General features: G+C 34.6%; 1 protein-coding gene across 1 annotated transcript in view; it reads right to left on the bottom strand.

Moving 5' to 3' along the window:
• SLC7A11 (solute carrier family 7 member 11) overlaps positions 1-21,865 on the bottom strand; it is a 76,816-nt gene that overhangs the window by 38,643 nt on the left and 16,308 nt on the right. Inside the window, exons 4-6 of the mRNA XM_002745351.7 lie at positions 20,273-20,398; positions 16,637-16,736; positions 11,933-11,977 (exon numbers count right to left, since the gene is read on the bottom strand). Of these exons, the coding sequence (XP_002745397.1) occupies positions 11,933-11,977; positions 16,637-16,736; positions 20,273-20,398 (271 nt within the window). The remainder of the gene's footprint in view (positions 1-11,932; positions 11,978-16,636; positions 16,737-20,272; positions 20,399-21,865) is intronic.

Genomic DNA, 21,865 nt, shown 5'->3' with positions numbered 1-21,865 from the left:
ACCACACCCAACTAATTTTTATAGTTTTAGTAGAAATGGGGTTTCTCTATGTTGGTCAGGCTGGTCTCAAACTCCCCGCCTTGGCCTCCCAAAGTGCTGGGATTAGAGGCGTGAGCCACCGGGCCTGGCCTGACCTAAGATATCTATTTGACCTTACTGTACTCGTAAGAAAAAGAAAAATCTAACTAAGGGTTTCCTTTATCTTACAAGTACATGCCACCTTCTTCCCCTCCCCACCTGAATAAAATAGGCCAGTAGTGTAAGGTGTGCTTCCCCACATTGGTTTCTATATATTCAGTAATCTAAAGAGATAACTATAATCTTTTAGAGCTAGAAAAAAATTTAGGCAATAGTCTATCATGTTTTCAACCTGAATATCCCCCAAATTGTGGCTAAACAATAATCTTTATCTCATTTCGAGAATTCCAATGCCTAACCTAATTCTCATTTCAATGCTTCTGAAATATAAATTTAATTGTAAAATGAGCTATATTCTCATTTAACAAAATTCCAATTGTTCTTTCATTGGCAGGGAAAATAAATGATAGTATCTTTTTCATTAAAAGAAGATAGATCTATATCTTTACATATATGTAAACACTATGTTGATGCATCCTTCTCTAAGCAGTTTAATCCGTATCTTTGGGCTTGGCCAGTGTGGAGATTGTGGTGCTGTTTGCCATAATTTCTGCTACACGATTTATCACATTTTCTGACTTTAGCAATGATGCAGGTGCATGAGGCAATTAACAGAGTTACTTGCTTTTATTAAAAATAAACATGGACGCTGGGCACGGTGGCTCACACCTGTAATCCCAGCACTTTGGGAGGCTGAGGTGGGCAGATCACGAGGTCAAAAGATTGAGACCATCCTGGTCAATGTGGTGAAACCCTGTCTCTACTAAAAATACAAAAATTAGCTGGGCATGGCGGTGTGCACCTGTAGTCTCAGCTACTCAGAAGGCTGAGGCAGGAGAATCGCTTGCACCCCGGAGGCATAGGTTACCGTAAGCTGAGATTGCGCGACTGCACTCCAGTCTGGCAGCAGAGCGAGACTCCATCTCAAAATAAATAAATTAATTAAATAAACATGCAAAATAAGACTAAAACATATCTTCAGGGACTATAGCTTTTTAAAAACTGCTTGTGTGTCACAAGAAGAAAATCGACTACAATTACGATAAAAATAATAGTCTCCAAACACTGTTTCCCATACATCCACAACTTGGAACAGTTTCCCCATCCTCCATTCCATCATTGGCTACTGGATAAGATACAAAATTCTTATAATAGAGGCTAAGAGTGGCTGTATCCCCTCATCTATATCCTACTACTATCTCGATTTTGACTTCTCTTCACAATCCTTTTCTTTAGCCAAAATAGTCTACATATTATTCCCTAAAACCAAGAATTCTTCTATGGCTATATGTATGCTCAATCCCTGCCTGAGACAGCTCCACTTCTTTGTTCTACTCTTCTAGGTTCTCCTCTTCCTCCAACTTTCTCTTCCATAGAAAAATTCTTCCTTAGCTCTTTAACCACCTTGTACCCTCATGGATCAGTATTGTTTTATTTCCCAAAGACCAGCTGTCATGTTAGAAAAAGTATGAGCTCTAGAACCAGGTAGACGTGGATTGCAGTTCTGGTCTTCTCATTGGCTAATTACATGGACACAAGAAAGTACTTCACTGCTCTGAATTTCAGCTTTGTCCACTGCAGAATGGAGATAATATACATCATGTTGTTAAAAGTAATCAGAGGTGCTACTTTTATACTGCAATCAATCTACTTGTCAGAAAACAGATGCTGTTTGTAATTTTAATAATGGGCTTATATTTTTAAATTAAGCAAAAATTCATAAAATCATCTGAGAGTGAACTTGTATTTGTATATTCTTCTGTTTTGTATCAATCCAATAACTCCTTTTCTAGAAAAAGTAAAAATAAAATACATGATGTCAGCCACTCAGATCAAGACCTTGTTTGTCAGATTTCATAAAAGAGTTTCTTGGTAAGATAGCAAACCTAAAACTAGGTGACTTCAGTAGAAACACAAACAGTCCATCCATTATATCAGCACAACCAGCCAACAGTGAAAATGACAATATGGGTGTGAGCATACAAATATTTGGTTCAGAAGGAAGAAAAAAATCTGCCAGGAAGTCATTCTGACTATGATGTGTGAGCATATTATCACATGAGGGAGGTTAACAGACTATAAAATAAACAGCGATTCTCATCATCTTCTGAACCTTTTAACTACTAATAATTGGGCACTTTGCTGATGATGCAGAACAACTTTTCAAGCTGATTAATAGGTCACATATGTAAAAAGGCACTCCCCGCTCATAAAACAATTATGTTAATCCTCTAATTTTTTTCAAAGATTATGAAATATTCTAATCTTTGAAGAATATAGGTTTTGGTTGCAGATGGTGTTTGTATATTACTTGTGGAGCTCATTAACATTTTAAAATTTCACATATTTTATCCTCACAATCCCATGAGAACCATAATATAGGGATTATCATCTTCCATTTAAAACTGGTAAACAAAGATTCAGAAGCAATTTAGAGGTCTATCCAAGGTCAAACAGCTAGTTAAAAAGAGACAGGGTTAGAATTTTGATTTCCTTAATCAGTGTTATTTTCAAAGACTCGGCAAGTAGATGTTTTTACAGGTCTTAGAAGTAAAGAAAATATTTTTTCACTGCAAAGTCTCAACTTCGTTTGGTTCATTTTAGATGTTTACACTGGTAATAATACAGTTTTAGCTTGTGCCTGTACAAATTCAAAAGTTGCTCATTTTCCTGAGTAGATCAATAATCTAAGTCAATGTTTGAATATGACTAGAATAAAGGTATCAAAAATGATTTCAGTGCATGGTGAGTGTAAATATAATAACCTGAATGCATCTTGTCTCTACCCTTAGTGAACTACAAGTGACGTGATTATATTTCAGTGAGAATCTTAAACAACATTGCATCTGCATGAATGCCCAAACAGCAGCAGGTCTTGGACTAGATTTTAGTTGTCTAAGAAGTTTTTCAGCAAGTATGACACAGAATGTAAACTTTACCCATTTTGGGCACAATCACCTAACTTTCAAATTCAGACATAAAGAAGAAAACAAGGGTAGCTTATGCACATACATAAGAATATGGATGAGGGGAGTATGTAAGTGTGGACTCAAAAGCTGGAGACAATCTAATGGCTAACTTAATGCTTCTGATTATGAAAGGTATTTCTTTTCAGATAACAGGATTCTAACTATGGAATCTCTGCTGTATGTTATTTAACTCTCATTTAGGTCCTATCTATTGCAGTCAAAATATTTGACTCATCCTTTATGCCAGTTTGAAATAGTCATAGCAATTAGCAGGTTGCTAACCAACATAAGCAAGTAAAAAACGCTGATAGCCCAGTTCAAGGAAGTTATATTAATTGTTAGTTTCCCAATTCATCATACATTAATTATTGCTGTGTAAAGATATTATAGAGAAGATCTCTGTATCTGGTTAAAAAGGGTTAGATAGTCTTCAAGGTATCCTTTAATTTTGAAATTCTGTGTTTCTATCACTCTACTTGTCATACCACTTGTATTTTGTCTCTGTCTCTGTCTCTCTCTCTCTCCCTCCCTCTCTCTCAGCTAGATAAAGGGGACAGAAACATAGGATAAAATTAGACTAGCCAATGTTCTTGCTCCTAAAATAAGAGTTTATTGTTCTAGCCTCAAAATATAAACTTCAATAAGATTAGAATTAGAACTTTGAAACAACTATTATGAACGAAAGTAAAGCATTGCCCTTCAAATTGTTCCTCATAGTAGAATTGGAATCCTTACAATTAAAAAAAGAAAGAAAGCTAAATGGCTTCCACAAAGCACTTGAAGGATTAATATCTGTCTTCTTTGATTACCCCATGATAAAATATTATAATATAATCCGATAATTTCTGCACCACTTATTTGACACTTCGGCCTTATATGAACAAACTGCCTTTGGGCCAAATGTATTTTTTATGCATATGTGAAGCTGAGAAATGCAAGAATTTTGATCCCAAGGTACATCAACCACATGTTCTATTAGTGAGAAATTTTTAGACTGAACAAAAGCAAGGGAGAGCAATTTTGTGACCTTGTTCTTTGAACACAGAATCATCTCTTCTCTGTGACATCTGGACAAATACTGACCTTTTGTCTGCCTCAGTAGCTCAACTAGCACAATTCTATTTCTACTTTGAAACATTTAAAAACAGATTCACCAAACTTTATGTATATTTTCAAAAGAAAAACAAAAAACAGAAGGATTCTAATGTAGGTATCAATTATTTCAACAATTGAAGAAAAGCAATGTCACATTGTAAGATAATTCTAATAATGTCATATTGTCATTAGTAAAGAGATGCCTCATTTTGCCAAAGGGAAGATCTTAATAAACTTGGAAATAAATTCAATTTCACAATTTAACTCTATTCAGAGACTTCATTTTTAAGAGATGCATTTGGCAAATACTTTTTATAAATTACATCTGTTTTGTAATCCGGATTTTCCTGTATACATTTATTAATAGTGAGGTAACTTTCTATGAAAATCTGTTTACATAACTTAAAAACATATAACTTGATTATTTGTAATAGGAACCTTAGAAATATTCTTGAAAATAATATTTAATGTTGTCTAAGAATGTAGACAACATTGCCTTGTAATATAAAGATTACAAATATAATATTTCTGTAATCTGCACATATATAGTTAAGATATTATATGTTATTTTCTAGTAACTATTAAGTTAGAAAGCTATAAAGCATATAAGGAGGAAGATTTGTCTTTCATGGAAAGATGCAATCTTGGCTGAGCATCGTGGCTCATGCCTAATCCCAGCACTTAGGGAGTCTGAGGCAGGTTGTTCACTTGAGATCAGGAGTTCGAGACCAGCCTGGTCAACACAGTAAACCCATTACTACTAAAAATTCAAAATTAGCTGGGCATAGTGGCGCATAGCTGGGCATAGTAGCCTCCAGCTGCTCAGGAAGCTGAGGCAAGAGAATCGCTTGAACCTGGGAGGCAGAGGTTGCAGTGAGCCGAGATCACAGCACTGTAGTCCAGCCTGGGCAGCAGAGTGAGTGTGACTCTGTCTCAAAATATAAAAGAAAAAGAAAGCTGCATTCTTAAGTTGTTAAAATACAAGATAAAATATTTCAATTAACCTTTAGTCTTTAGTCATGTAACTTTGCTACAACACATTTGGGCAAGATATTTTGTCTATTTTTTTTTCTTATGTTTTTTACTCAGGTTAACAGTTATAAAAGTATCCTACAAGCAATAGGTCTTATAAAACAGTATTGTAAAGAATTACACAATCAATAAGGAATTAAAACACATATACTAAGAATTTCAGATTGCGACATCTGAACTGAATGTAAATAACATGACCGTGGGCCATTTGTAGACCAATCCAGTTGATTACACTGCCTTAAAGGTCTTTGGGCATTTTTCTGAAAGCAAGTTTCACTTCTTCGAAGTTATCATTGGTATAAGGTGTGATGACATTGAGGCATCAATTAATATAAATTGGAAGTAGACAAAGTATTAATTAAACATGACACTCTGATTATTTAAACCTGCTATTAAAGTTGATTATTCAGAGCCTGTTTCTCAAAAATGACTAATGAGATCAAGCTTTACTGACTTCCTCTAAGTCTACTATTTCCAGCTCTTCAAAACAGAAGGAATAAATGAAGTGAGAAGAACACTGGAAAAGGCTAATACACAAACGGACTAATCTCAGACCCCCAAGGTCAAAGCAAGGCAATTCATTTCTTGGCTTTCATCAACACAAGACATGACTGATCAATCTAGGAGCAGGATTACAAACATTATATATCTCAATGATATGTTCTTTGCACTGTGTAACTTTTTGAACAATGATAGATGGCATAGTCACCACAAAAGTCACGTCATAAGGCAAAATTCATTACATTTGCACAAGCACTATGATTTTTTAAAAAATGAATGTACACATTAGCAATTATTATTACTAAGCATGCCATTTTGGGGAGGTAAGTCTTTTAAAAAATCAGATAGTCCTCGGTATTCTATCATCTTCATGGTCCAAACTTCGGACATTCATGTCCCTCAAAATTGCTCTAACACATTAATTTGTGGAGTATGCTACCATGTTATAGATAATTAGTAAAGGCAATATTCTTATGTTATTATAAAAGTTCAATAGCAATTGTTGTGTTTGAAAGATTGCTACTTCCATAAATTCAGAGCTATTCTTGGAGAAGAAAACATTGTAAGAAAGATCACGGGGAAATTACTTAACATTATAAACATAATCACACAAATAGGAATTTTGCCCAACTTTGTCTCTCATTTCATATAACACTTAAGGAACTATCCTATGAAACATACTAATAGCAGCTCTGAAGTTATTCCACAGAGTAATGGTAGATAATTTGAAAGATTTCTCAAAATGAAATTACATGTAAAGTGTAGTCAATTGAGATTATAGAAACTTACGCTGCATTCTATATATTTTAACACACATTAGTATTTTTGCTAATCTAAATTAATTATCATCTTTCTATTAGGTCACAAATTTAGGAAAGTTTTATTGTCTAGGTGGAGGAAGACCGTAAAAGGTGTTGTATCTTCAGTGGATGATTCATTTCACCAGCTGCCAGAAAGTTGCATGTTGCAGCACACCTGGACACATGCATCCATGACTAATTGGGAAACACATTTATCTTGGCACATCACAAAGGAGATGGAATTATAATTATTCTCCCTTGTAACTAAAGGTATTTTGGAGCTGTATCTACCTAAAAAATAATGCAAATTACACATCTGGACTTGGTCCACATAATTTTACCATCTGTGGTTGATATTCACCCATAAATATTTCTGGAAGCATTCTCTGGGTTTAAAACAACTTCAGTAAAGTTTCAGGATTCAAAAATCAATGTGCAAAAATAGTAGCATTTCTATACACTCATCACATTCAAGCTGAGGGCCAAATCAAGAATACAATTTCGTTTACAATTGCCACACAAACAACAACAAAAAATACCTAGAAGTACATCTAACCAAGGTGAAAGATCTCTGCAAGGAGAACTATAAAACATTGTTGAAAGAAAATATAGATGACACAAACAAATGAAAAATGATATCATGCTCATGGCTTAAAAGACTAAATCTCATTAAAGTGGCAGTATGGCCCAAAGCAATATACAGATTCAGTGCTATTCATATCAAACTACCAACATCTTTTTCATACAACTAGGTAAAACTATTCTAAAATTCATATGAAACAAAAAAAAGAGCCAAAATAGACAAAGCAACCACAAACAAACAAACATAAAAAAAAAAAAGCCAGAGGCAACACGTTACCTGACGTCAAATTATACTATAGGGCTACAGTAACCCAAGCAGAATGATACAAATAAAAAACCAGACAAATACACTAATGGAACAATTTGGAGAACCCAGAAGTAAAGTCACAGACCTAGGACCATCTGATTTCCAACAGAGTCAACAACAATAAGCAATAGGGAAAGGACTCCCTATTCAAAAAATGGTGCTTGGATAACCAGCCAGCCTTATGCAAAAGGATGAAACTGGACCCCGATCTTTTATCATATCCAAAACTTAACTGAAGATTAATTCAAGATTTCAGCGTAAGACCTCAAACTCTCAAAACCGAGAAGGAAACCTAGGAAATAACATTCTGGACATTGGCCTTGGGAAATAATTTATGACTAAGTCCTCAGAAGCAATTGCAACAAAAACAAAAATTGACAAGCGAGACCTAATTAAAGAGCTCTACACAGGAAAAGAAAGTATTAACAGAGTAAACAGACAACCTACAGGATGGAAGAAATTACTCACAAACTATGCATCTGACAAAAGTTTTATATCCAAAATCTATAAGGAACTTAAACAATTTCAACAAGCAAAACCCAAATAATCCTATTAAAAAGTGGACAAAAAACATGAACAGACATTTGTCAAAAGAAGATAAACAAGTGGCCACCAAACATAAGAAAAACTGTTCAACATCTGTAATCATCAGAAAATGCAAAACAAAACCACGATAAGATACCGTCTCACATCAGTCAGAAGGGCTTTTATTAAAAAGTCAGAAAATAACAGATTTTGGCAAGGTTGTGGACAAAAGGGAATGCTTATACACTGTTGGTGGGAATGTAAATTAGTTCAGCCTTTGTGGAAAGAAGTTGGCAGATTTTTCAAAGAATTTTTGACAAAACTACCATTTGATTCAGCAATTCTATTATTAGGTATATACCCAAAGGAAAATAAGTAATTCTGTGAAGAAGACACATGCACTCATATGTTCTTTGCAGCACCATTTACAATAGTAAAGACATGGAATCAACCTAAGTGCCCATCAAAAGTGGATTGGATAAAGAAAATGTGGTAATATACATGACGAAATATTATGCAGCCATAAAAAAGAATGGAATTATATCCTTTACAGCAACATGAATGCAGCTGGAGGTTATTATCCCATGCAAATTAACAGAGGAACAGAAAACCAAATACTGCATGTTCTCACTCATAAGTAGGAGCTAAACATTGGGTACTCATGAACATAAAGATGGAAACAATAAATACTGGGGACTACTAGAGTAGGGAGGGCCAGAGGGCAGCAAAAACTGAAAACTATCTACTTGGTACTATGCCTACTACCCAATAGCAACAGGATAATTCATACCCCAAACCTGAGCATCATGTAATATATCCATGTAACAGATAAAACAACTTTTATTTTAAATTCAGGTACTACACATGTAACCCCTGAATCTAAAATTTACTGTTGGTGGGTTATGGAGAGCAATAAGGAGGCTCTCAAATCACTAAAAATAGAACTCCCATATGATCCGGAAATCCCACTGCTGGGTATGTAACCAGTAGAAAGGAAATCAGTATACCAAAGAGGTATCTGCACTCTCATGTTTATTGCAATACTGTTCACAACAGCCAAAACATGGAATCAATCTACATGAAAATGTGATATATACATATATATATGAATACTATTCAGCCAATAAAAGAATGAAATCTTTCCTCTGTTATTTGAAGCAGCATAGAATTACCTGAAGGACGTTATATGAAGTGAAGTAGGCCATGCACAGAAAGACAAATATTGCATGTTTTCACTCATGTGTGAGCTAAAAAAAAAAGTTGATCTTGTGAAGGTAGAGACTAAAATGATAGTGAGGCTAGAAAGAACAAGGAGAAAGCAATGGAGATAAGTTGGTTATTGAAAACAAAGTTAGATAGAATATGTCCTAGTGTTCAGTGGCACAGTAAAGTGACGGTAGTTATCAAAAACATTGTATGTTTTAGATTAGCTGAAAGAGAGCATTTGGAACATTCTCAATACACACACAAAAATGATAAATGTTTGAGGTGATGAGTATCCCAATTATCCTGATTTGATCATTACACATTGTATGCATGCATCAAAGTAGCATAGATATCCCATAAAGGTATTTTATGGATCAAGAATGCATAATAGAGACCAAAACTGCACATTCAGCTTTGACACTGAAAGTCTAAACAGTAAGCTTCAAACTGCTATAACTTTTCACATTGCTTTCAAAAGCTCTGAAGAAAAATAATTGCTTGGAATATTGAATTCTAGAAAACACTATTGTGTGAATAACATTTTACTTTGCTCTAATAAAGTATATAACAATAATAGTAGTAAAGACAAACAAACAATTACGTAGAAATTAAAAAGTGACAGTCACTAATCTCAGCACTTTATGCATATTAATTCATCAATACAGCCCAGTGAAGTATGTGCTATTATTATTTCCATTTTTGAGATAAGGGAATTTCTTTGCAACAGAAAAAAAAAGGCACTAAGTTAATACACTACCATAACCTGTTCCTTAGTATTTGTGTGCACTACATCATGGACATTATCTGTGGTGTGAAACTAAGGCCTTTCAAATAAAGAGAGGAGAGAATCCTTAATTGGAACACTAGTCTAGTGGAATATGTCAGACATTTGGGTTGAAGTAATAATGGCATAAGTGGCTTAAAGATATGCTTAATATGCACAATAATATTACTGTATATGTGGCAAACAAAAATCATGCTTAAACTGTTAAATAATATTAAAGAGAATATGAACTAGATCTACACCACTGACGCATCCTATAATAAATGTAATGTTATAGGTCTTGTCTGCAACCCTACAATTTGCCATTTGCTTGTAAGAAATATTCTCTTACGTTAGATTCTAGTAACTGATGTCTTTAAAATGTCTGTAGACTTAACAGACACAGTTACAAACCATAGTAATTTATTTCCCATAATAGAAATTCAATAAATATTTTATATTACATCCAGTAAGAACTGCCTTTTCTCTATGCTGCCACTTATATACAAATAATTCTCTAAAACTAAAAAGACAGACCAATCCATTTATCTCTGTAATCAATGGGTTTACAGTCATAAGGTAGCTTATCATTTCCAAGTAATGCTTAGAAAGAACTAGCTCTTGGTAAATATGTGTTCTCTACCTACAATTCATTCCAGTTATAAATATGACAATACTGGCATAAAGTGGTCATATTTCTTAATAAAATAGGCTTTCACATGTTTAAATTACATATTGATTTGCATAGGAGTTGAATCAGATACCAATTGCTGGCTTATGTGTTCTAAACTCTGACATTCCTGGTACTTGGTCATATCTAATCAGTTTACCATCTCCCAAGATGCCAGGTGCCAGAATTTCTTAGTCTATCTTAGTGTGAATTGTCAACCTGTAGGCATATCCTTTGATGTCCAGGCTATTTCATACTAATGCACCTTTGTACTTGTTCTTTTTCCTAGAAATCCGTGTGTGTGTGTTTCTCCTCTATCTCTCTCTTTCTCTTCCCACACTCCTCTTCTTTCTCATTTTTACCTAAGGAACACGTACTCATCATTTAAGACTAATTATAAACATCTCCCTAGATTCACTTAAGTATTTCCTTCTTTTTTTTTTGCCAAACTGGAAAAACAATCTGTTTTTGTACCAATCACAGTGTTACATTTACTTGTTCAAACATTTGACTCACTGACTAGTCAATAAAATACTTCAAGACGAGTCTTATGCATCATGAAAGCTGTTCCCAGCACAATGGCTGGAACACAGCAGATGTTCAACAAAGTAAAATGAATTAAATAACTTTATGATTTAGTCTACATTTTATACTATACTCTAGTTCCTAAATTTTCCCTCTTTGCCCATGAATTGATTTTTTCCGTAAAATATCCAATGTTTATGAACAACTCATATGAATAATTCATTTTTCTCTAAGTTAGTTCATTTTGAAAATACTATATAAATCATCATCAAATTATCTACTTATCAAGTTGTTATCTAGAAAGAGTAGAAATTATCCAGCTTCCAAAATTTATAAGTTCCTCTAACATTCTGCAGGTATTTCTAGGCTTTCATAAGTAATCGTCCATTAATTACATTATCCACTTTAATTCAACAGTTATGAAAAAAGATTATATGAATTGTTAGAAGTAATTAACTTTTTAAGTTCAAGCTACCCTGTGGATAGCTGAGAGTCCCTATTAAGTTATATGTATGTGTTTATATGGAATAGGCTACCTAAAATATAACTTTATTCTTTTATGTTTTTAGGTTAAAGACAACCTAGTATTGAATGTAGAATATACAATTAAGCTATTTATATATAATTATGATATATTATTATGTATATAATTTATGATAAAGTCAAATAACTCTTATCTGCCTAAGAGAATTATAGTGATGATGGTGATGTTAAGGCTGACTAGCCCCCACTGAATTTCTTCGTCAGGTCTACTTTTTAAACTACATAATCGTAAATTTTATTCTTCAGGAAAATTTCAGGGTTCATCTGGCTACTTACTTTTCAGGGTTTTCTACTTCTTCAGTTACAAAATTGAGGTAAAACCTAAAAATAGATAAATAAATCACAAACTATTAATGTATTTTGCTGCTATCCAAAGTCTCAAATTTAAATTATTTGAAATTGAACTTAGAATTACAAAAACTATAACAACACTTATAGTAAGATGAAAATAGCTAACCACCAAATGCTCCCACAAATCATTTTTCTATGAAGCCACATTTACGGAGTGCTTCTCACGTCAGAGACATGCAAGTGGTAAGCCCATAGTCTCAGGAGCTCATAGTGCAGAGAATGCCCCACAGAATAGTATGATACAGCGCAGAACCAATGCTGAGCAAATACATGGGAGCCAGAGGGCAGGTCTAGCCCAACCTGGAAGGTCAAAAGAAGTTTTCTAGAGGAGGCATCACCCAACTTGAACCTTTAAAAATTGCTTTCTCTTTAGCCTTGGTGAGGTGGTGTGAGCCCATTCCAGACTGAGAATAGCACATGAGCACAAAAGTGTGGCAGAGGGGTTAGGCACAGGCAAATGAATATTCGCTTAGTATTCTGCAGTACAAGTGTGGCAGATGGATTACTATAGAAAAGAACCAAACATAGGAAGGCAAAGTTTCCTCTACCTTTTCCTTTTATATGCTCAGAAATTTTTTTGTGAAATAAAAAAAATCATGTTTTTAATATAATCTTCTATTATTTTCTTATTATTTAAAATAACTTTTTACATAGGTATGCAGGAGAACAGGTTCATAGGTACAAATTCTCTAAAATCTAAAATCAAGTGGCTGGAATATTAGCCCATCAACTCTTAGCATACTTTAAGTATCTCACCAGTTAAAACAAAGATGAAGAAATCTGTCTTGCTCCATCTTTATCAAACCATCTAAATTCACAAGTAGTCAGTCGATGTTCAAGGTTAAAGTGTCCACAATTTTAAGGACTGTTTTAAGTGGAAACAATTGAAAAGCTGACAGAACAGTAGCAATAATGGTGATCTAAAAAGTCAGGAGCCAAAGATTGTTTTAATGACTAGAAAATAAGTTTCTAAAAATAGAGATTGTAGTTACACCATGAAAGCCAGCAACAATCAGTCCTTATATCTGCAATATGCACTCCAGGAGGGGTTTGATGTGTTTGCTATAAGCCTGAGGCAGTGGAAAGTAGGGGAAGAAAAAAGAAAGAAACACACTCATGCCAAAAAACAAAAACCATCACCAGTGAAAAATCACACACACCAAGAAATATTTCTACGCTTCTCATGTCAAAACTAGCCAGTTCCTTCCTAACAGTTGTTTTAGAAAGTAGTCTTTTCCAACAATGTTAAAGCAATAAATAAAATATTTATGAAAAAAAAAACCACAATTTCAAAATTTTCCGTAGCTCCAGGGAGTAGACAAAAAGGAAGGGCTGGGAGCAGGGTGGTGGGTAGGAAGGAGAAAGCTTCTGGTTTTAGTCTAAACATTCACACATCCTGTGGGAAATCCACCTTTAGGTTTTAGTCTCCAGAAATGAGTCCATGGCATTCCCTTTGGCTTACAACACTTCAAGTCCTCTAGAGAATGCTCATATGATCTATTATTTCAGCTTTTCCGTGATTGTGCATAAAAGGTACTGCAATGTTGGCAATACATTCCAATACCCAACTATGTGAATTATTTTAGAAATAAGCTTATTCTTTAGATTAGATTTGACACAATAGTACAAAATAATCCCAGCAAGTGCTTTAGAAAGACTAAATCCATTGAGAATAGGATTTAAAAGGAAGAGAAAAAGACACTGAAAACTATTTTCTATGGCACAATTAAAAAAAAGAAAGAAAGAAAATAAAAAAGAAAATCCTACCAAGCAATGTTTAGCTTTGGACCAGGATATGGGACTGAGTTCCCCATGGCCACAGGAGGACTGGCAGATGTATTTCTCTGAATGCAGACATTGGCAATGTTATTAACATTGCTCTGACCCAGCTGTGTGACCTGGCTAGGCTGATGATTTCTTTTTCCCCTAACTAAGCTTCTGTGAAGTAGCTTTATCATTCTAGAAAGGTTCTGCATTCTTCAGGGAGAAAAGCCTCCTCTATTCATATTCCCCCCTGGGTTTGGTGGTATCTTTATTCTTACTAGCAGAGCAAGGTCTCCAGGACAACAATGGTCTTGATGCTTTTTCTTACAGGCTAACAGGCTGGGCAGTAAGCTCTAATGACAATAGCTGTTTTGCCTTTGGCTTACTCATTTTCAATGCCGCCACCTTTTAGTAGGGGGCTGTCAAACATTGTCATAGCAGCAGCATAGAGAGTGGAGAATCCTTTACAGTACCCCACTGATAATTCTACAACCCAGGCTTGTAATTATATCTTGAAACAGAAAAAGGTCAGAAAGGCAGGGATCACATTTGGCAAGTGAATAAATGCCCCTCTCTTTGGGAATTCTTTTAGCCTCCATCTTGTTTCATTCACATTCAGTAATAACTTTTCCTCTGGAACTCCACACCAACAGACTATATTTTTTTCTAAACACAGCATCCTTTTTCTAAGACTGATGACCATAGATTAACAGCCAGATTATTTCTGCGTCTTCACTAAGCAGCATTCAGGTAGCACAACAACCTGTTACAGAAACAGTTACTTATCTGTCCCCTACATAAGTCACTTGTATCAGATAACATTCCATTTTAAATCCTGGACCTATTTTTCAATACTGTGATTGAACCTAAAAGGATATAAAGAAATCAATGGTTTCTTGGTCTTTCAAATCAGGAGTAGACATGAGGTTTATATGGGTAAAAGTATTAAATAAGGTTCACGTAAACCCCTTTTACCTTGTAATTAGAGTAATATTTTGGGGTCAGCATCAATAAAGTTAAATATTAATAAGATAAATCAAAATGAAAAGGATCTTCATCCTTGGAGAAATTCATCAGCTCTCAAAAGCCTACATAAATGGGGAAGTTTTGCTCTACATAAAGCAAGTGACCTGAATTTTGAGTTCTGGGTATTGGAAAAGTGAGGGGGTGTAAAAGGATATTTTAAGATTGCATGGGAACAGATCTATGGTATTCACAAGCAAAAGAAATTTCATTCAACAGAATTAATCAAATCTCCCTTGTGACTATCCTCACATTCCACACTCCTGGTTGCGTATTGCTGGGCTCCCAACACTTGGCTGTAGCTGAAAGCTTTCTCTACCTCCCCGCTTTGCTCTGGTGTCTCCCAGTGACCCTCCCAGTAGCTTGGCTGCAGCCCCAGGGCACAGAGCTCTGATCCAGGCTGAACAGCCATAGAACAGTTGATTCTGCTTTAACCCTGTGATCACGCTCAGTTCTTTTGTCTGTCTAGCACCACATTGTGCTTCGGACAAAAGCAAAAAGACTTCAAAAGCACCGAGTGATTCAAACCTGATGCTTACATATAATGGTTATAAAAATATTCTGGGAATACACAAATATTTTACACTGATCTCCTTAGAGCTACAATCTTCTAACATTCTTCAAACATATTTTGCCTCAAAGGCCACGTTAAGGTTTTAAGTTCCCATAACTCCCTAATTATCCTCTAATACTATATTTTCATAATTCAATGAGATTATTAGGGTGAATACTCCATTCGTTTTGAAATACATCTATATTCTATGCCTTAGCTAGAAGGTAAGATCTTAAAAACTAAAGAAACAAAAGGAATTATATTTGTGTTGGAAATGCATTCATATAATTTTTGAGCTAGTATTGTTTCCTAATATTACTTTCAGGCTCATAGATCATTCTCACAGCTAAAGCTGTATAACAATGAGTTTTATAAATAATTTAAAAATAAATATTGCCTTGATTTACCCCATAACAATGAAATTTAATCTTACTATAATAATTTTGATATTTAAATAATACCTCATAGGCTTTCTTACAACGATCATCTCTACTAAATCTTACTAGGTCAATAAAATTTACTGAGGAAAAATCCTACTCTCATCCATAATTACTGTTTTTCAAGTATCTGAACAATACAAGGTACAAATACAAAGTTTTAGTGCCTTAAACAGAACGGTAGGTATCGCAGATGGACATGCATCAAACGAAATATATCTGTGGCATCATGATTTTAATCATCTTTGCTTTTTTAAATTTTCTGATATTGGGGAAATTTTAAGGAGCATATCAGGTCCTTTTAAATGTAACAGATTGTCTAGTAGAGTTGACTGCATTATCTTGGTTTCTCTTTCTCTGCCTTTAGAGTACCATTAACTCCTGGGAACGTCTTACTTATTTCTACATCTGAGTTATTTCTCTATCTCATGAGAAGCTGGAAAAAAATCAATTAATCACTATTTGTAAATACCTTTGGAGCTTTCGCTGAAAAGCCTTTTGACAAGTGAAGTATTATTCTTCAGTACCTTATGGCACTATTATGTCCTTACTGATACATACTTATAAGTAATTTTTATTGGATCTTAAGACCCAGCATTTGTTTGTTTTTTTAATGACATTGGGCTGAATCTAGTAGTTACCTTGACTGGAAATCTGTTACGTTTGCATTGTCATGTGCAAAAGAATTGGCCTGGTAGAGGTGACAATACCTTATTTCTCATTTCATGTAAAGCCTATCACACTGGATTATGGCTATTCACATGTGTCTGGAACCCTGCTTAGCCCTTAATTTGAGCACATAATGGGATTAATGAACTACACAAACTGCCAGATCTGGAGCTTTCAACTTACCAGCCAGCATAGGCATACATTCCGTAATAAAAAGCCAGGGGCAACCGTGTAATACTGGAATCTCTTCCTGAAAAGGCGTCTTTAAAGTTCTGCGTTTGACCTGTAATTAAAATAGACTGATGTTAGGATTTTTCAAAGAATTGGTATTCACTCTTAATCAGAAACATGGGGGTGTGGAGAACCATACTGTTTTAAGTCTAGATTTCTTACTCTGTGTTGATTACCATCTGTATCTATTTCTTGTGCCCATTCTATAGATGGGGTCCCAAAAGAGATCAAAAATTGTTAGTAATCAAAAATTGATCACTAACACTATTTCACATTTCTCTTTTAATAAATTTATAACAAAGATGAAAATGGCATTGAAAAATAATCCTTTGTTTGAGTATGCCTCTATTGTGACCATAAAAGAAGACTAAAGGGTTTTCTGTAAATTATAATCTTGACGAATATGGTAGAATTCTTAAAAGTAAAGACAATGTATTGCTGGGCAAAAAAACACAGAGAGGTATCTAAGGGTCTACCCTTAATGATGAGATGAAAATAAATCTCAGGACCCCTTTCCTATATCATTTACCTTCTGTTTTCTGTTTATCCTGTGTAGTTCATTAGATGCCTACCTCCTAGAACAGAAGTTGGAAAACCCTGAGGACCGTATCTGCCTACCTAAACTGCAAGCCTTTCTTGCAGAGTTTTCTTTATCTATAAGATAAAGATGCCCATTCAGGAAGTACAGACTATGGCTGATTTCAGCCTATAGTAGCAGAATTGAGACTATATAGCTTGGAAAATTGAAAATATTTATCATCTTGTCCTTTACAGAGAAAGTCCCCTCACCCCATGACCCTGTCCTAGAGAATATTTTTTTTCTATAAATATTGAAAAGATATTATAACAAACTCTAAAGTAAATAGGTTTCAACAAATTTTGCAGCAACATGTGAACTGAATGCTTTTATTCCTCACATTTTTCTCTATTTTGTGAATCACAATGGAACTTGTTCCTATATATCTTTTGAATAGTTTTAAAAGTTAGAAATTCAGATTTACTTTAGTCAGTGAATATTCAAGCTTAAGTAGAAACAATGTTTGTATTGCCCAAAGGAAATAGCAAATGAGATTAGCCAAATGGGAAGTGAGAGTTTGTTTTAAAATCAAACTTCATGTAAATAAACAGAAGGGGGCTGGGGGTAGATGATGTGTACAAGGCACTCACTCTCCCAAGTCAAATCTCAGTTGTGTCCTGCATTGTCCAGGCACAACATATATATAAATCTAATATGTGTGAATATGAAGACCAAAAATGGAGAATGCTAAGTTATATATTACAACAATTTTTTCTTCAAAGGAAATGATTCCTAAACAGAGCTCACGTTTTACATGATACGATAAATTCAGAAATGCCCATTTTACTAAAACATCTCTGCGTCCTTCAAGAAGAAAAATATAAATAGTGGAATTCAGATAAAAACATCTGTTGAATATTCTTTTATCATGATCTGTGGTCTCTGGCATAAAGGCACAATATTTCTAAGAGTGCAGCACCAAATAATCAATAAGAAAAACCAAATCCTGTAAAGACTGGGTCACAAGCACAGAGCTTCAAAAGTGCCATTTTGAGAATATTACAAAAAAGAGGCAATTTTGTTTCTAAACTTCAGAAATACTTTGGCTATATAACAGAGGTCTCAGGAAGATTAAAGTCATAATATTCAAAGGAAAGTTCAACAAATCCTCACAAGTGAATATATAACATACAACTACTTTGAGGATATGATTAGAACAAAAATAAAAGCACAATCTATATTAACAAGGTCTCTTACTAGAGTTTCAGATTAATGTGTAAAATGTGTGATCATGTTAGAGATGAAGAAAAATCACAATTTTATAGTAATAGAGCAAATATACCTGCTAACAATGACCTCTAAAATGTCAAAACTTACATTAGATGTGGTAATATTCTCAGGGAATTTCTCTCTTGAGTGAGATCTCTGAAGAAGCCTGTCACATGTAGCATTGATATCATAATTATTAATTAAAGTGTCTCTGTGTTGTAGCCACCAAAAAAAATCTCAAGATATATCATGACCTCTGCTCTCAAGGAATTTGTAATACAGTGACATTTGGGCAACCAAACCCTTCCTCATATACATATATAAATAAGTGGTAAAAATTGAACACAGTCTATAATATTACCTATAATGTCTTAAATTACACCAAAAAAAGAAAATAAATCTTAGTCTCAAAGGATAGCATATCATCTTTTGGAATCTAAACTAGTATCAAAGAGCAGCCAATGACCCAGAGATTCTACACTTTTCAAGTACTGAAAAAACTCTTTACAGAAGACTGAAGCATTAACACAGAAAAATAAAGCACTAACAAAACAGATTATTGTGCCTACATTCCTAATGAGTAAGATAGAATATGAGCAGGCTAGCTCTGTGGAGGCCAAGGCATATTAGAAGAGCAAGCTCCTGTCTTCTCTTCAGTGCAAGCTCTAATGGTCAAAATCTTCACCGTGTTTATCCTGTGTTGGCTGTGGTTGCTGGATTTAATAAAAGCATTTCCGCCAGCAGGGCTCTAAAGTCTCCCACTAGGCTTATTACATGGGCAACAGCAGCTCCCCTTCCCAGCTACAGAGTAGCTGATCTTTCAGTGTTTGTTACTGTTGAATACTTCTACCAACAGTGATGATTTTACCAAACTTTGGCACTTCCTTTTGCCTTGTGTAATTCTTTTCCTGCAGTGTCATTAAATTTCTCTATAAATTCCCTTTCTTGGAACAGACAATATCAATGTAAACATTAAATACTTAACATGCCCAAGTTATGTCATTCCTTTAAATTTCTCCTCACTTTCCTATTTCCTGCTATATTCCTGTTGCTAATTACATAACTCATGTGGATCTCTTTCCTCCAACAATTTCCACCGAGTCCAAGCAACTGCATGTGGCTTCTTTCCTGAAACAACTAAACTCTAAATGATATCACCTCTCAACTTCTTTTTTCGTATTAAATGTTAAACTCTATAAAGCAAATAATCCCAGAAAATGTTACATTTCAGCAGAAATGCAAATTTTACATGAAAAATAATGTAACAATAGAAATTAAGTTTTTACGACTACTTTAATGTGGTAATTTTGGTGTTTAGGAACGCTGTTCTCATATTGACTCCTCTTTTGAGGATATCAGTCTCAATTTAAAAGGAATAATAACCAGAAAGTAAAAGAATTATTGATCATATTTCATTATTTTCCAGATCCCTATTTCTTCGTAATTTTTATTACGATTATTGGACAATTTTAAGGTTAAAATATATTTATCTGTAATTAAAACTAACTGGCAGATTTTTTTTTTCCACTTCAAGTTTTCACTCCAAACCATTATACCTAGAAAATTCACTGATGCCTTATTTTGCTGCTTGGCCCAGTCTTAATCCTCTCGCTGCCATTCAACCGTAAAAACCAACTCACTTAGAATGTAGCAGCCTTTCAAATCAATTAGATGACAATATAGAGTTTAAGTTCCACAAGCAAAGACTAACTAAGGATTCTGCTAGTACAAGCAAAAATTAGTGTTAAAAAAGACCAAAAGCAGATAAGTATTTTAAAAAGCATTTACTTTTCAGTCCATACCTTTAATTAGCTGCATAACTCCAGGGACTATAATTATCAGAATTGCTGTGAGCTTGCAAAAGGTTAAGACAATCTGGATCCGGGCACTCCAGCTGACACTCATGCTATTTAGGACCATCACCACAGCTGCAAACAAATAGATGAAGTTACAAAAGGTGAATCCTCACTGGCACAAAGACCTTTTAGGTCCTTGTTGCTCAAAGGGCAATCTACAAGGCAGCAGTGTTGACGTTACCTAGAAGTGTTTTAGAAATGCAGAATCTCAGGCCTTGCCCCAGACCTAATGAATACAAATCGACAGGTTCTCCAGCTGATTTTTATGCACATTAAAGTTTGGGAAACATGGATAAAACCTCTGGACAATGAGAATTCTTTGTATATAAGAGTGGACATATATTGTAGTACTCTAACAATCATATAAAAATGTCTCCTAACCAAACCCTGCCGCCATCACAGAATCCAATCAAATGGCTGAATTTGACACTCCAGCTTGACGTGGCAACTCTTTTCTATCTCAATGATGGTATGCCTGCCAACGTGGATTACACTCAGTAAAGGACAAGACATTTAGAAGTCGGCCAAGATCTTATCTTTTACTCTCAGGACTAGAGTCAGGCAGCATTTTTCTTTCGGTTTTCTTCTTTCTAATTCGCATATCAAGGGATGACTTTCAACATACCGTACAAATATAGTCTTTCAAGTTATGTTTTAGGGCTTGAGTACAACATTCTAAAAGATGAATACAAAAAATTAAACAGGCTAGGATGCACATTGGGTTCAAAGCCAGCAGGATTTCTCACTCTTTCTGATGCTGTCTACAATTTCCCAAGCAGCAATAACTATCCACCTTCTACACCTTGTGGACCATGAAAACCTCAAGGATAGAGAATGGGTTATTCATCACTGTATTGCTAGTGTCCAGCTCCATGCCTGGTCCAGGTAGCTTAACACATTTTTGTTGAATGAACGAATGAACTGGGTCCTTAGTTAAAACATCTAAGGGACAAGAAAAATGGTGACGTTCTAAAACTTTTCTCCACTACTCTGTTGGATGACAGACGTTATTCTGGACAGTGGATTTCAACTTTATGCTCTTTCCACAACATTATGCTTAGTGTTAAAAATCCAAAACATTACTTTATTCCTGACATTTACAATTATTAACTATAACCTTTATTTTTATAAAGGTATACTCTCCCTAAAAAATGTATATATTTCTCAAAGAATGAAACAAAACTACAGAATTCTTATTATTCAAGTTGCAATTGGAAGATTTCCTTATGTTTATAATGAGTCTGCCTCATAGTTTTCATTGCCTGATAGTTACCAGCTCACTTCAGAATTTAACAATGCAAATGTTGTCAACACGTAATATTAAAAGGCAAAAAAAAAAGTAAAACAGCTTAAAGCCCCTAAAGGAAGACTAATTAACTAATATCATTTTAATAGTTTACAAGCAGCCACTTAAAATTATAAGGCAGTTAAATATTTATCACAAGAAAGGATATTCATGATATATTACTGACCAATATAGCAAGTTAGAGGGATGGAAGGAAGGAAGGAAGGAAGGAAGGGAGGGAGGGAGGGGGGGAG

The sequence above is a fragment of the Callithrix jacchus genome, chromosome 3, assembly GCF_049354715.1.
Source record: "Callithrix jacchus isolate 240 chromosome 3, calJac240_pri, whole genome shotgun sequence".
Classification (NCBI taxonomy): domain Eukaryota; kingdom Metazoa; phylum Chordata; class Mammalia; order Primates; family Cebidae; genus Callithrix; species Callithrix jacchus.
The sequence above is the reverse complement of the archived record's forward strand: the minus strand, read 5'-3'. Positions and strand labels throughout refer to the sequence as shown.